The sequence below is a fragment of the Dermacentor andersoni genome, chromosome 7, assembly GCF_023375885.2.
Source record: "Dermacentor andersoni chromosome 7, qqDerAnde1_hic_scaffold, whole genome shotgun sequence".
Classification (NCBI taxonomy): Eukaryota; Metazoa; Arthropoda; class Arachnida; order Ixodida; family Ixodidae; genus Dermacentor; species Dermacentor andersoni.
Window position 1 is genome coordinate 52,987,498 of NC_092820.1, and position 13,019 is coordinate 53,000,516.

At 42.4% G+C, this 13,019-nt stretch overlaps 1 protein-coding gene across 1 annotated transcript; it reads left to right on the forward strand.

Annotated features, from left to right (window-relative positions):
* Window positions 1-248: 248 nt before the first annotated feature.
* LOC126534448 (cystatin-2-like) lies at window positions 249-12,099 on the forward strand. The gene is made up of 4 exons (XM_072289198.1): window positions 249-297; window positions 3,754-3,981; window positions 10,666-10,770; window positions 11,873-12,099. The coding sequence occupies exons 2-4, from the start codon at window positions 3,760-3,762 to the stop codon at window positions 11,972-11,974; spliced, it is 429 nt and encodes a 142-aa protein (XP_072145299.1). The 5' UTR covers window positions 249-297; window positions 3,754-3,759; the 3' UTR covers window positions 11,975-12,099.
* The last annotated feature ends 920 nt before the right edge of the window (window positions 12,100-13,019 follow it).

Below are 13,019 nucleotides of genomic sequence, written 5' to 3' on the forward strand. Positions count from 1 at the left end.
CCCCTTTCCTGTCCCGCTCGCACACAACCTCCTTACGGCTGCACGTAAGCAAAATAAAAGCTGACGGGAAGCCGTCGTGTATATCTGCCATTTCACTTGAAGGTCACGCAGTTGCCAGCCTTTCCTTCTCCCTCACTGCCCGTTTCTGGCGCCGAGGAAAACGCTCCGCTGTAACGCCTCCTTCGTCGAGTGATTCAGAAGCCCGCGGGGAGCGTCATTTTCACGCCATTTCAGTGTACAGGGTGAGCTGTAATTGACTTATTCGAGCGTCGAACAGAATGTGTTTTAGCAGTCCTGGTAAGCCTTAATTAGAGGCTCCGTGTCACTCTTCTAGTGCCCCTAAATTAGCCGCGAAGGACTAATCTAGCTTCCTACAGAAATTCCTGCGCCCTTGCACAGGTTATGCAGCGCTTCGTTGGTTAAGCTCTATGACACCTGCTTGCGTCATGGATTTTCGAAGTGGATGCGTTGTTTAAGCACGCATGTACCTGAGTCTTTCCGCAGCAGAACATATTTCTATATGACACACTGTAAGAATTGCATACCAGTAATTATAAAACAACTAGAAATTAGCATAGCGTTTGCACAGTCCTATGAAATGTCGTATGTTAGATCTGATTCTGCCCTAGGCTACCCCATGTGCGGGTTACTCAAAGCGGGCTGTGTTAATGAAGAGCGAATACTTTACTGATGCATGTTAGCTGCTTCAATAACCAAATGACTGCGTCAAACATTCTGATCTATAACGAATTTTTTTTCATTTGAATTATGATCTTTCTACTTGCCCCTATGCTAAATTGTATGCAGCTCTGTCTGCATGTCTCCTTTTTTTTTTTAGCTCGTATCGCATAGGCTTCTCAAACAGAAGATGCTACAGCCATAGCTTACTGTTTTGCCCACTGCTGCATTAGACAAGTTCTGTGCCAGTGTATTTATATGTCTGATCATTTTTTTTATAAAATTCAAAGACTTACAATAATGAAACCCTGGCAGCTTCGGCAGGTTATTATACGTTCTCTTTGTATACGGGGGTAATTATTCCCGCAATACTAGTGCAAAACTGAACTATGTAGATGGGATGCAAAATAGAAAAAATTAATTATTTGAGGCTGATTAATTGTTCTCTCAAAACAGAATTTTTGTTAACCTCTCGATAAGATGTTATTCGTAAAAGAAGATATGAACCTCAAAGTTCTATTTATAAAATGTAGATCCGTTACCCCTGCGCCCGTACATCGCTTGTGATGTCATGGATTCGGATGTGTCTTTCTGTATTTCAGTCCTTGTCGTTCAGCAAAAGGTTTTGTGAATCAAACAGTTGAGTAATTTTCTTTATTTACAGTCTAAAGCACTCGATGTTTACCAATAAAGGTACACCACACCACGTCTGAAGGCCGGCTAAACGTATGACGTCAAAGTCACCTGCTGCAAAAATTTGAAGGCGTGCCTCCACCTGTCTTACTTAACGTCTTTTCGAGATAATCAAGTGTATTGTCATATTAACAGTGTCGTTTTTTGCTGTTGTAGAAAGGAACATTATCAGTGCAGTCGAACCTACTTTTCATCAACCGTGCCTTTCAGAAAATGGGCGTTTGGGAAAGAAAACAGAAGATAATGAATGTGACTGAGGTGAAATGAGATGTACGAAACGATGCATTTTTACTTATTGAAGCACAACAATTTCGCAGCTACCAGTGCTGTAATATGAGTTAGTTGCAAAAAAATTACTTGTGACCGCAGAGCTTAGTCACATGGATTCATTTAAGTAGAAGTGATTCACGAACGGCTTTTGTATGCCTTTTACACATGCGACACATAGCGAAGGCATACCTTAGTGAAAAAGAAATGTAATTTACTATCTTAGAGTATACCGCAACAGTAGAAAATGGTTTCCATAACTTAATTGCCTTGCGCAGCCACTGCAAAAAATACGACCCTTAGGCGTTGCGTAAGCTTTGCGATAGTGGATTCTTGTCTTTTGCTAGGTTCAGTCACCACAGGTTACTACATTTATTCGCAGTGAAGTGTTATTTGTGAAACAGCTCATGACTCACCTGCGGAAGTGAAGTTTTCTGCTAACGTAACAATAGATAATAGTGAGTTGAACGAAATTATTAAGAGGAGCAAGTCAGTCGTCCACACAAATTTCGATTCTGGTGCATGGTCCAGCCGATTAAAAAATGCGCCTACCGTTCACTTCGAGGTCTTTTAGAATTTATCTAAATTTAATGCGTTCCTATCACCTGGCATTCTGGGCATACGTTGTCCTTGACCCATCGTGAGAAAAAAACGACGCACTTGACAGCAACCAATGCTTATCGACGCCAATTCGACGGCTCGGTATCACACCGGTTGCTGTGAAGCATGCCCGCTGTGCGAATGGCAGCCAGTGAGAAAACTCTTACACGTAAACGGAAATTTGTGAACAAATACGTGCTTACATGTGGCTTCTTACGCGCACTTTTTACAGTTCCAAATTGAGACACAAATTGCAAAGACTGCAGGAAACTCATTTTCGTTATTTTAAATTATGGGGTTTTGCAAACCAAAACCACTGTCTGAGTATGCGGCACGCCGTAGAGGACGACGCCGGAAATTTCGACCACCTGAGATTCTTTAATTTGCACCTAAATCTTAGTACATGGGTGGTTTCGCATTTCGCCCTCATCCAAATGAGGCTGCCATAGCCGGGACGGCAGAACACCTGAAGTGGTCTGTACATAATTTTTGTAGGTAAATGTTTCGGACCCCAAATAACGTGAACAGTAGGAGGTTCCCATTCAGAACGTTTATCTTATTTTGGTGCTTTATATAAATCTGCTATATTGAGCAGAAGAAAGTGCAGTAAGAAAGTAATATATATATATATATATATATATATATATATATATATATATATATATATATATATAGATTGACAAAAGATTCCGTGTCTCCAAGCTGATGCACAGGCTCCAGTTCTAATGCGAAAGCATTACACACTCCCGCTACGCGAAATTCCGACGTCATAGGTGGTGGCTTCACCAAGCGATGGTACCAAAATGGACGACGGCCGAAGGCGTAGAACCACGTGAAAAATGGTCGGATTCATATTGGCCTGTGTGAGAATCGAACCTTGGCCTATGGCATGCGAGACGAGCACGCTTTCCGGGCACCACAGCGGCGCCCCTGGTCTGGTTGGCTAAAAGTGTGCCTACTGCGTGCGTCATTACATACGTCACGTAGCAGCAAATGGGGAGGAGGTGGCGCCACATCATGACTTTATAAAGTGAGCGCGTTTATGACGTTTCGAGGACTACAAACGGTATAATGCTTTCACATTGCTACACGTATGCACTCTTAAGTCTCCCTGCCAAATTTTTTTTATCACTGCAACTGTTAACACAGCTAGATTGCGCAGTTCTTTTTTACAGATCATATAACAAGTGGCAAACATTACTCATTGAAGTATACCATGTTTTGGTGAAGCTACCAACCTACAGTTCTCTGTCCTAAACTAAAGACGGGCTATGCAATTAACATGATGTCAACGTGGTTGCGTTGGCTCGACACGGGATTTGCAACAAAGGGCAGCGAAACACGAGAATACTGCGCGGAGCATGAAAGTGCGAGGCAATGTCTTACGGGCGTACGCATTCCATAACAATCCATTGCTGCGTGTAAACATTGTCTCAGGAATTCATTCTTGTTTACTTCGCTTGCAACGAAACCAAACATGTGGCGGGCTAAAATTTCGTCTTCAAACGAACGCAGGCAACCATGGCTTTTTCGGGCGTTGCAGCGTATGCAATTCCAGCCGTCCTGCTCGCTGCCTTCGCTTGCTGCACAGCCGGTCCTGCAGGATTGGTGGGCGGATGGAAAAAGCACAGCATTACAGAGAAACCGGTGTTCGAGGAGTTGGCGCACTACGCCATTTCCCAACAGGTCGGCGACCGAGAGTACTTTGACACCGTGCTCGAACTTGTCGACGTCGACACACAGGTAACGAAGCAGTGACTGCGACTGTTGGGATACCTCTAGTAATCGTCATTTTACCTATTTACCTGCATCTTGCAATCGCTTCTCCATCTGACCGTCGGTAGAATGTGCACAGCGTCGGTAGTGCGCTTTCTTTCTTCAATTACGCAAGAAAAGAGTTATACTTGCCTATACGGGCGATAGTGGAGTTTGCGGAGCGCCTGCTACTAATACTCGTATAATATGCAGACAACAGCACACGACGTTCTTAAATGTGATAACCAAAGTGCAAAATGCAGGTGCCATTCGTGCTACGAAAATAGTTATATATTTTAGGTATCGCAGGACATGATCAATTCATTCCATTAGAATGGTTTACCTTATACCGTGACCTCAGTGGGGGGGGGGGGGGGGGGGGGGGCATGAACTACAAACGCGTTTCACCTTCTCGCCACGACTGCTTTGTGACTTCCGCATCAGATTATTTCGGGCCACACACGTATCGTAGTGCACAGCTTACCTAAACTCACAATAACACACTTTATTTTCAGAAAATGATGGCATTGATTGTTTTGGCCTGATATTCCTTTCTTTGCCACACTGTTCTGCTTACTGATAATGTGCATGTATGCACATGTATGCGCCTTATTGCCTACGATTGAAGTTACAAGATAATTAACTCTAGCGGGAAGCAGTTGTTATTGCAACCCGCAGCTTTTTCATTAACGGGGACGCCAATTGGTCCATCGCCGGATTGCAGCTTCACTTTGAAATTTAATTACTGCAGCCTTTGCATCTAAGAAGTGTGAGAGCTCTCTCACCTCTGAAAACTCTAAAATTAGTTATTTGCATTGCGACCTAGGATCTTCTATTTGCGGCAGAGACAGCCATGTGTACGTGATGCATGAGAACGTAGGACGATGCATTGGTGCTATGCTCCAACATATTATGTTCCAAATAATTGGATACAATATTACCCATATATTTGAGAAATATATGATATCGCTACTAAATATATATTTGTCATTTAATTTATTTTCACTCGGCCGGTGTTACCACCTGTATTACCGCCTCCAAAGTCCCAGCTTAATCTCATGCGATCTTTAAGTTTACGCAATGCATCGCTCTAATATTCTGCCGAAGCGCAAACACCGAATTAGGCGTATGCATGGCGATACATGTTACATGGCGGGCGAAGAATGGCGACGGCAAGCATGTTTAGAAAGAAATAGGACTTATATCCAGCTACACTTAAGCTTTATTTATATGTTGCGCAACTGTGGCACATACGCATTCTGAAAGAATGACCTAGCCTGGACACAAACACACACACATACTGAATGGCTAAGTAAAATAAAAATAAATCAAAGAATTTTTTGAATATATGCGCTATTCCATAACCTGCTTTTATTTTAGAAATACCTATGTGCCGACAATATATGTTACTTTTATGTAGCAATCATTTTCTACGCATAACGGATGAGTGCTAAATGCACATTTTTTGTCGGTGAGCATGGAGGGGTTACATATGCCCGTTTTCTGGCAGTTGCATTAAGTACACATAAAACTTTTGTAGATATATGCTGAGACATATCAAATGAAATATAAATGGACCCAGATGTAAATCGGAGCTACAAGCCAGCAGCTGGATCAAAACTTGGAGGGTCCGCAAAGAAAGCTATACTATAAAAAAAACATGTGCCCTAGGAATTTTGGTGCAGTCGCTGTTTTCAAAAGCATGCCCTATGTGAACGAAGTGCACAGGTGTGAGTTGAAGAATCATGGAACTGATCGCAGTCGGTTGGGCTTTCGAAAGCAATAGACGCTGACGTTATTGCTTTAAATATCGTGACGTAGAAAAAGATTAGGCAAAATTATACTTACAAGGTATATACAAAGAAGTTAAACCAAGATGGCAAAATAACCACAAAACGCGAACGAGGTCATTCGATCATCCTGTTCGTCGACCTGCTGAGCACCTTCTTCAGAATGCTGAAGTGGCGTGTAACGTAACCTCCGGCGGTCGGACAAAGGAAGGGCTGTAGGCTGAAACGTACGGTTTGAGACAGGACCGATTCACGATATCGGTGGGGTGCACTGAAGATGACGAGCGGCGATCCAACAGCGTTATCTCGTATGTCACCTCGAGCTGGCATAAAACCTTTTAGGACCCGGAGTAGGGAGAAAGAACTTTCGAATAGAGGCCGACGTGGAGGTAAGGGGTCCGAAGAGGGACCAAGGAGCTTGGCTGGATGTGAATGATTCTGTGGTGGCTATCGTAACGGGCCTTTTGAGCCAGCTGCGAGTCAGAGAGACGCTCCCGTGCGATGTTAGAAGCCGTTCGAGCACGATCAATAGCCTCGCCAGCATATTTTGTGGTAACGGTTGCATGTGGAGCTGGTGGAAGTAGTGTCTCAAAGGGCAACGTGGGGTGGCTGCCAAACAAGAAATGAAAGGTGGGAAAGCCGGCAGTGTCGTGCCGGGACGATTTGCATGCGAATGTCACATAAGGCAAACTTTTGTCCCAATCACGGTGATGGGCTGACACGTACATGGATAGCATCGTGATGAGCTTGCGGTTGGAGCGTTCTGCAAGTGCGTTAGTGCGCGTGTCGTAGGCGGTGGCTAGCCTGTCACCTGCGGAGCAACAGCGAAGAATATCGACGACAACGTGTGAAAGAAAAGAGTGACGGCGATCTGTGAGCAGCTGCTGTGGAGAGCCGTGGTGGAGGATGACGTCATGAAGCAGGAAGTCAGGAACGTGCGTGGCGCAACTGGTCGGCAGTGTCCGTGTGATGGCGTTTAGTGTCGCGTGGTCAGTAGCTACGTGGTCCCCTTGTTCCCCGAAAGAGAAGTTGGAATTGGCCCAACGATATCAAGTGCGATGCTGTTGAAGGAACCGCTCGAATGTCTTCATAGGCTTAAGTGGGCCGGCAGGCTGGAAGGACGAGCGCTTGCAACGTTGGCAGGGCTCGCAACCAGAAACGTACCGCTCAGCTTCATGATTCCCGAACCAGACTTTTGTGGTACCTTGTAAGTAAAACATAACGTTTGCCCCCATGACCTCATTGTCCTATCGGTTGATTTTAGTTATACGCTCATATAGGGCCAACCAGTCGTCAATATCAATGTCATGGGTTCCAGAAAACGTGCCCGCATCTCGTTGCTCCGCAAGAACAACCGTTGACGTTGCTGCCACTGTGGAAGAGGCCGCTTCTTCTGCCATTGCGGAATAATCCAAGCGACGGCCGCTTCGGAGCTGCTTCGTAACAAGTTCTCGCCCTGCACATCCACCAAAAATGTGACGTAGATAAATATTAGGCAAAATTATGTTTACAAAATTTATACAAAGATGGTACAGTCAAGATGGCAGAATAACCACAAAACGCCAACGAGCTGTTTCAATTCTCTTCTTCGTCATCTTACAGAGCCTCTTCACAATGTGAGAATAGCGTGTAACAATATCAAGAGCACAGAAACCATAAATATTCCTTATGTTCTACTTTAACTGCGCCGGCCTAAGGGCTTTTATTGTTCATGAGCACTATGTTGTAGATGCAGCTCTCGGAGCTTCTAAGAGGTCGTCACTTGCACTTCATTTAGGGCGTAGTACTATTCATGGCGTATTCTGCATAAAGCAGTTAGGCCAAGTTTTATGACAAACCCTGATATTTAAGCAATAATATTTTTTTTTATGAATAGGTGATTCCATAATAAAATATTGCTTCTGTGATGATACAGTTGCCCAGATCTTTATTTAAGGTGAGATCTATATAGCGTACACCCTCATCGGATGAAAATATGGTTTATGTCCGGTTTAACAATACACGATAATATTCTTGTGGCAACCTCAGTTTTCACTAACACCAAGGAAATTGTCAGAAAGAATTCTGACTGTCTGACCATTCTGTAGCAATATTCTTTAGATAAAAAACCAGCCGAAGTCATTGTGTGAAACTGTGTTTTGTGTCCGGAAGGATGTCTTGTATGAAAGACGATAATATTCTGATGGCAACCTCATTTTTCACCAACACCCAGGAGAATGGCAGGAAGAATTACAAATGTCTGACTTTTCTCAAGCAATATTCTTTAGATAAAGAACCAGCTGTAGAGTTGCACGAGTGTGCCTTCTTCCATACTGGTTTGACCTTACTTTTTACGCAAGTGCAAGAAACGCAAGTCAATGCATTCGAAAGTGCTCAGCTTCCTGCCATTAAATTCTAATTATGCTTTCCACTGAAATTATACTGCTGTTCTACTTTACCATAGATGATCCGTGACAACTTTCACAATGAGAAATATTAAAACTGGTATACCTCTGCTGTCTACTCATAACTTGGAACCATACGTTGCTTGATGTTTTCTGGTCTGGTAGGTGTCAGTGTAATGCACGGAGCTCTACATGTACGTCTGCATGAGGTGCTGCAATAAAAATTACAGAAATAGGGTGCTCACGTTGTTTTTATATCTATAGGGTGCTTTTTTTTAGGTGCATTAAATTTTTCGAAAATTGCTTGTGGCAAGAAGCACAATTCTAAACCTTGATTCTAGCTCCTACGAGAAATGAAAGTGCTCCATTTAGCGGTTGCCGTAATCGCGCTAACTACCTTTCCAATAATTTACATTACAGCGTATATTTATATTTACCAAGTATGGCTAGTGTTCATATAGGAGTAAAGAAAGCCTTGGGAGATATGCAAAGGGGGAAGGCAGCTGGGGAGGATCAGGTAACAGCAGATTTGTTGAAGGATGGTGGGCAGATTGTTCTAGAGAAACTGGCCACCCTGTATACGCAATGCCTAATGACGTCGAGCGTACCGGAATCTTGGAAGAACGCTAACATAATCCTAATCCATAAGAAAGGGGACGCCAAAAACTTGAAAAATTATAGACCGATCAGCTTACTGTCCGTTGCCTACAAAATATTTACTAAGGTAATCGCAAATAGAATCAGGAACACCTTAGACTTCTGTCAAGCAAAGGACCAGGCAGGATTCCGTAAAGGCTACTCAACAATAGATCATATTCACACTATCAATCAGGTTATAGAGAAATGTGCGGAATATAACCAACCCCTATATATAGCTTTCATTGATTACGAGAAAGCGTTTGATTCTGTCGAAACCTCAGCAGTCATGGAGGCATTACGGAATCAGGGTGTAGACGAGCCATATGTAAAAATACTGAATGATATCTATAGCGGCTCCACAGCCACCGTAGTCCTCCATAAAGAAAGCAACAAAATCCCAATAAAGAAAGGCGTCAGGCAGGGAGATACGATCTCTCCGATGCTATTCACAGCGTGTTTACAGGAGGTATTCAGAGACCTGGATTGGGAAGAATTGGGGATAAAAATTAATGGAGAATACCTTAGTAACTTGCGATTCGCTGATGATATTGCCTTGCTTAGTAACTCAGGGGACCAATTGCAATGCATGCTCACTGACCTGGAGAGGCAAAGCAGAAGAGTGGGTCTCAAAATTAATCTGCAGAAAACTAAAGTAATGTTTAACAGTCTCGGAAGAGAACAGCAATTTACAATAGGCAGCGAGGCACTGGAAGTCGTAAGGGAATACATCTACTTAGGGCAGGTAGTGACGGCGGATCCGGATCATGAGACGGAAATAATCAGAAGAATAAGAATGGGCTGGGGTGTGTTTGGCAGGCATTCTCAGATCATGAACAGCAGGTTGCCATTATCCCTCAAGAGAAAAGTGTATAATTGCTGTGTCTTACCAGTACTCACCTACGGGGCAGAAACCTGGAGGCTTACGAAAAGGGTTCTACTCAAATTGAGGACGACGCAACGAGCTATGGAAAGAAGAATGATAGGTGTAACGTTAAGGGATAAGAAAAGAGCAGATTGGGTGAGGGAACAAACGCGAGTTAATGACATCTTAGTTGAAATCAAGAAAAAGAAATGGGCATGGGCAGGACATGTAATGAGGAGGGATGATAACCGATGGTCATTAAGTGTTACGGACTGGATCCCAAGGGAAGGGAAGCGTAGCAGGGGGCGGCAGAAAGTTAGGTGGGCTGATGAGATTAAGAAGTTTGCAGGGACAGCATGGCCGCAATTAGTACATGACCGGGGTTGTTGGAGAAGTATGGGAGAGGCCTTTGCCCTGCAGTGGGCGTAACCAGGCTGATGATGATGATGATGATGATGATGGCTAGTGAGTTTGCAGGGCTTGTGAACTTTGAAGAAATTTTGAGGAAGGCACTGGTTTAAAGGACATCAAATGAGCCGTCAATATTGCGGAAAGAAAGCAATGTTGCTACAGTCAGCTTTTTAAAGAAAGTGCTGTTTCATGCACTCAAGCACAAAAGTAACCCTAACGACAAGGCATTTCGTTTACGGGCGCAGTCCTGAGAAATCTTTCCAAGTGGGCAGACCTTGTGAACTCGATGGTTGCAATAGGTATATTGAAATAGGTGCAGCAACTAAATTAATAAATAGGGTATTTGTTTGATTATGTTATATGTTCAATTATTGATTTTGAATTATCCTCGCATTGATCACCGCCTCTTCAGTAACGTAAATGAAGAATTATAATTGTACTGACACAGGTAATTTTTCAAAAATTGTGCAGCTAAAACAAGATAGTCTTGATATAAGAACTGTGATGTTCAATGCACTCCCGTAGCGCAGATTTCAGGCGTCAAGATTTCACTCCAATGGGCTTCGGCTGCATTCGTTATTCACAGGTCGTGGCTGGCACAAACTACCGAATCAAGTTCAAGGTAGCTGAGTCGACTTGCAGAGTGACAGAATCTTACAGCCGGGAGGTCTGCCTTCCAAAGTCTCGAGAGGTAAGTTCTGTGCAAATATGCACGTAGGTTTGCAAAAGTGAAAACACGAAAAGAGCCCTTTGAATTACTATTAAAACCTTTTCAAAGCAAATTTGAAAAGTCTCCAGACGGTAACTGACAGGCTGGTCACTAACTTGAAACTGTTCATATAGCGAAGCTAAATTCGCATGTATGCCTCTTGCAAGAGGGTTTAGCAAAGCTGCTTGAAATAAGTTTAGCCGTTTTTTACGTGCAAGTAACAAGTAGTGCAACCGTCCATAGTGTAAGGTATGTTAGTGCAGGAAACTGTATGGTACCTGCTTATGCAGGTTTGCAAACTTCATATTTGTAGATTTTATGTGCAGATTTGATTGATTTTTGCATACTTCTACATTCTATGTTTCGGCAAAATATTGCTTCGTCGATCAGCGCTTATTCCTAACAGCTTTTTAGAATTCGAAATGCACATTAGTGTCATGATGCCCAGTCCAAAGGTGGCAGGTGAGGCGACAAATGAATAGGGCCCCAGAATCACGGGTCACCTGTATTCTAGCACATATTATCGTGCAATACTCTATGTGCCCGGAAATATTTTTGTGGCTACCTTGTGTTATGCCATTATATATGTCAGGCGTTCCTACGGAGAAATGAAAGTACTTACTTTTTGTTTTGTGTGAGTAAAGATACGAGGCTCTTGAGGCAGGAGTATTTTCTTTCTTTTATGCTGGTTTTAGTTTACTTTTTCCGAACAAGAACAAAACCATATCAGTAGAATTATTGAACTTTCAGTCGTTTTTTTCTTCTATATCGTGCAATACTCTATGTGCCCGGAAATATTTCTTGTGGCTACCTTGTGTTATGCCATTATATATGTCAGGCGTTCCTACGGAGAAATGAAAGTACTTACTTTTTGTTTTGTGTGAGTAAAGATACGAGGCTCTTGAGGCAGGAGTATTTTCTTTCTTTTATGCTGGTTTTAGTTTACTTTTTCCGAACAAGAACAAAACCATATCAGTAGAATTATTGAACTTTCAGTCGTTTTTTTCTTCTATCCAATGTTCTCGACTTAAATCGTAAGTTGAATTGTGCAACCTCTATTTACCCTTTTATTCTTGTTTTGCAGTCCGTGAAGGACGTATGTACCGCGGTCATCTACGACGTGCCTTGGCTCAACGAGCGTTCGGTCACCTCATTCACGTGCGAAGGAACAAACACTTCCAAGTGAAGAATAAAATGCGTCGGGAGATTTTCGGCATTCAACTAATACTCAGATCTTCGTGATTTATTTTATATTGTTGACATTGAAGCCAGAAATAAAGCTAGTAACTATGTGAAATAATTTTACCGCTGAATCGTTTTGTATTATTCTCTTTCTGTTTGCAGTGAATTAGCTGAAGTTTCCCTATTACACTTATTGTGTGATGGGACAAATGACACAAGACTCGGGATGGAGCTATTAAAGTCTATTTTTTTTTTTCGTAGGAGTTTAGTAGTTACACATTTAGGGGCTTTCTTTTTTCCCCACATCTTAGTCATCCTAATTATATTGATATACCAGTGCTTCAACTCGCTATGGGGAGGTCGCGGTGGTAATTTGTTTCACTTTCTTCTTTTAGAACAGAAAACATGTGTGTAGTCATACCGTAAGAAGCGAACAAAAAAGAGACCAAGGACAGCATAGGGGAAATTAGCTGCACACATTAAATGAATAAAACATATAAATTGTTGAAAAGGAAAGTCCATTATATCTCGTTCATTGCATAGCGAGGCTGTTTTAAACGCGTTCACCATGATCATTTCCCTGAGAAAACTGTAAAAAAGTCCACTAAAAACCGTTAGCCATGGATAAATCGAGATTGCATTAGAATGATTAAAAAGAAAAGCAGCTGTACAAGAAATTTATGAGAAGCAATTTCATTGCTGATCTAGCCAAGTTTAAACAATACCGCAATAAAGTAACATCTTTTTTCAAAAACGAAAAAAGTATGAGTTTTGACAAGGAGTTCTGTGATGGTAGCGCACAAGTTTGCAAAAAAGTTAATAAATTATTAAACTTAGCACAGTCAACGTCAGGAGCTACAGAGCTTTGGTTTGAAGGTGAACCTATTGAGGGTGTGGCACTTGCAGAGAAATTTAATACGTTCTCAAAGATATTATAAATACATGTCTGAGTTCAGATTTTGCTTGCAACACTACACGACGGAATAGAAATAGTATATTTTTGGAACCTACGGATGACACTGAAGTGTGCAGCATTTTTACTTCCTTTA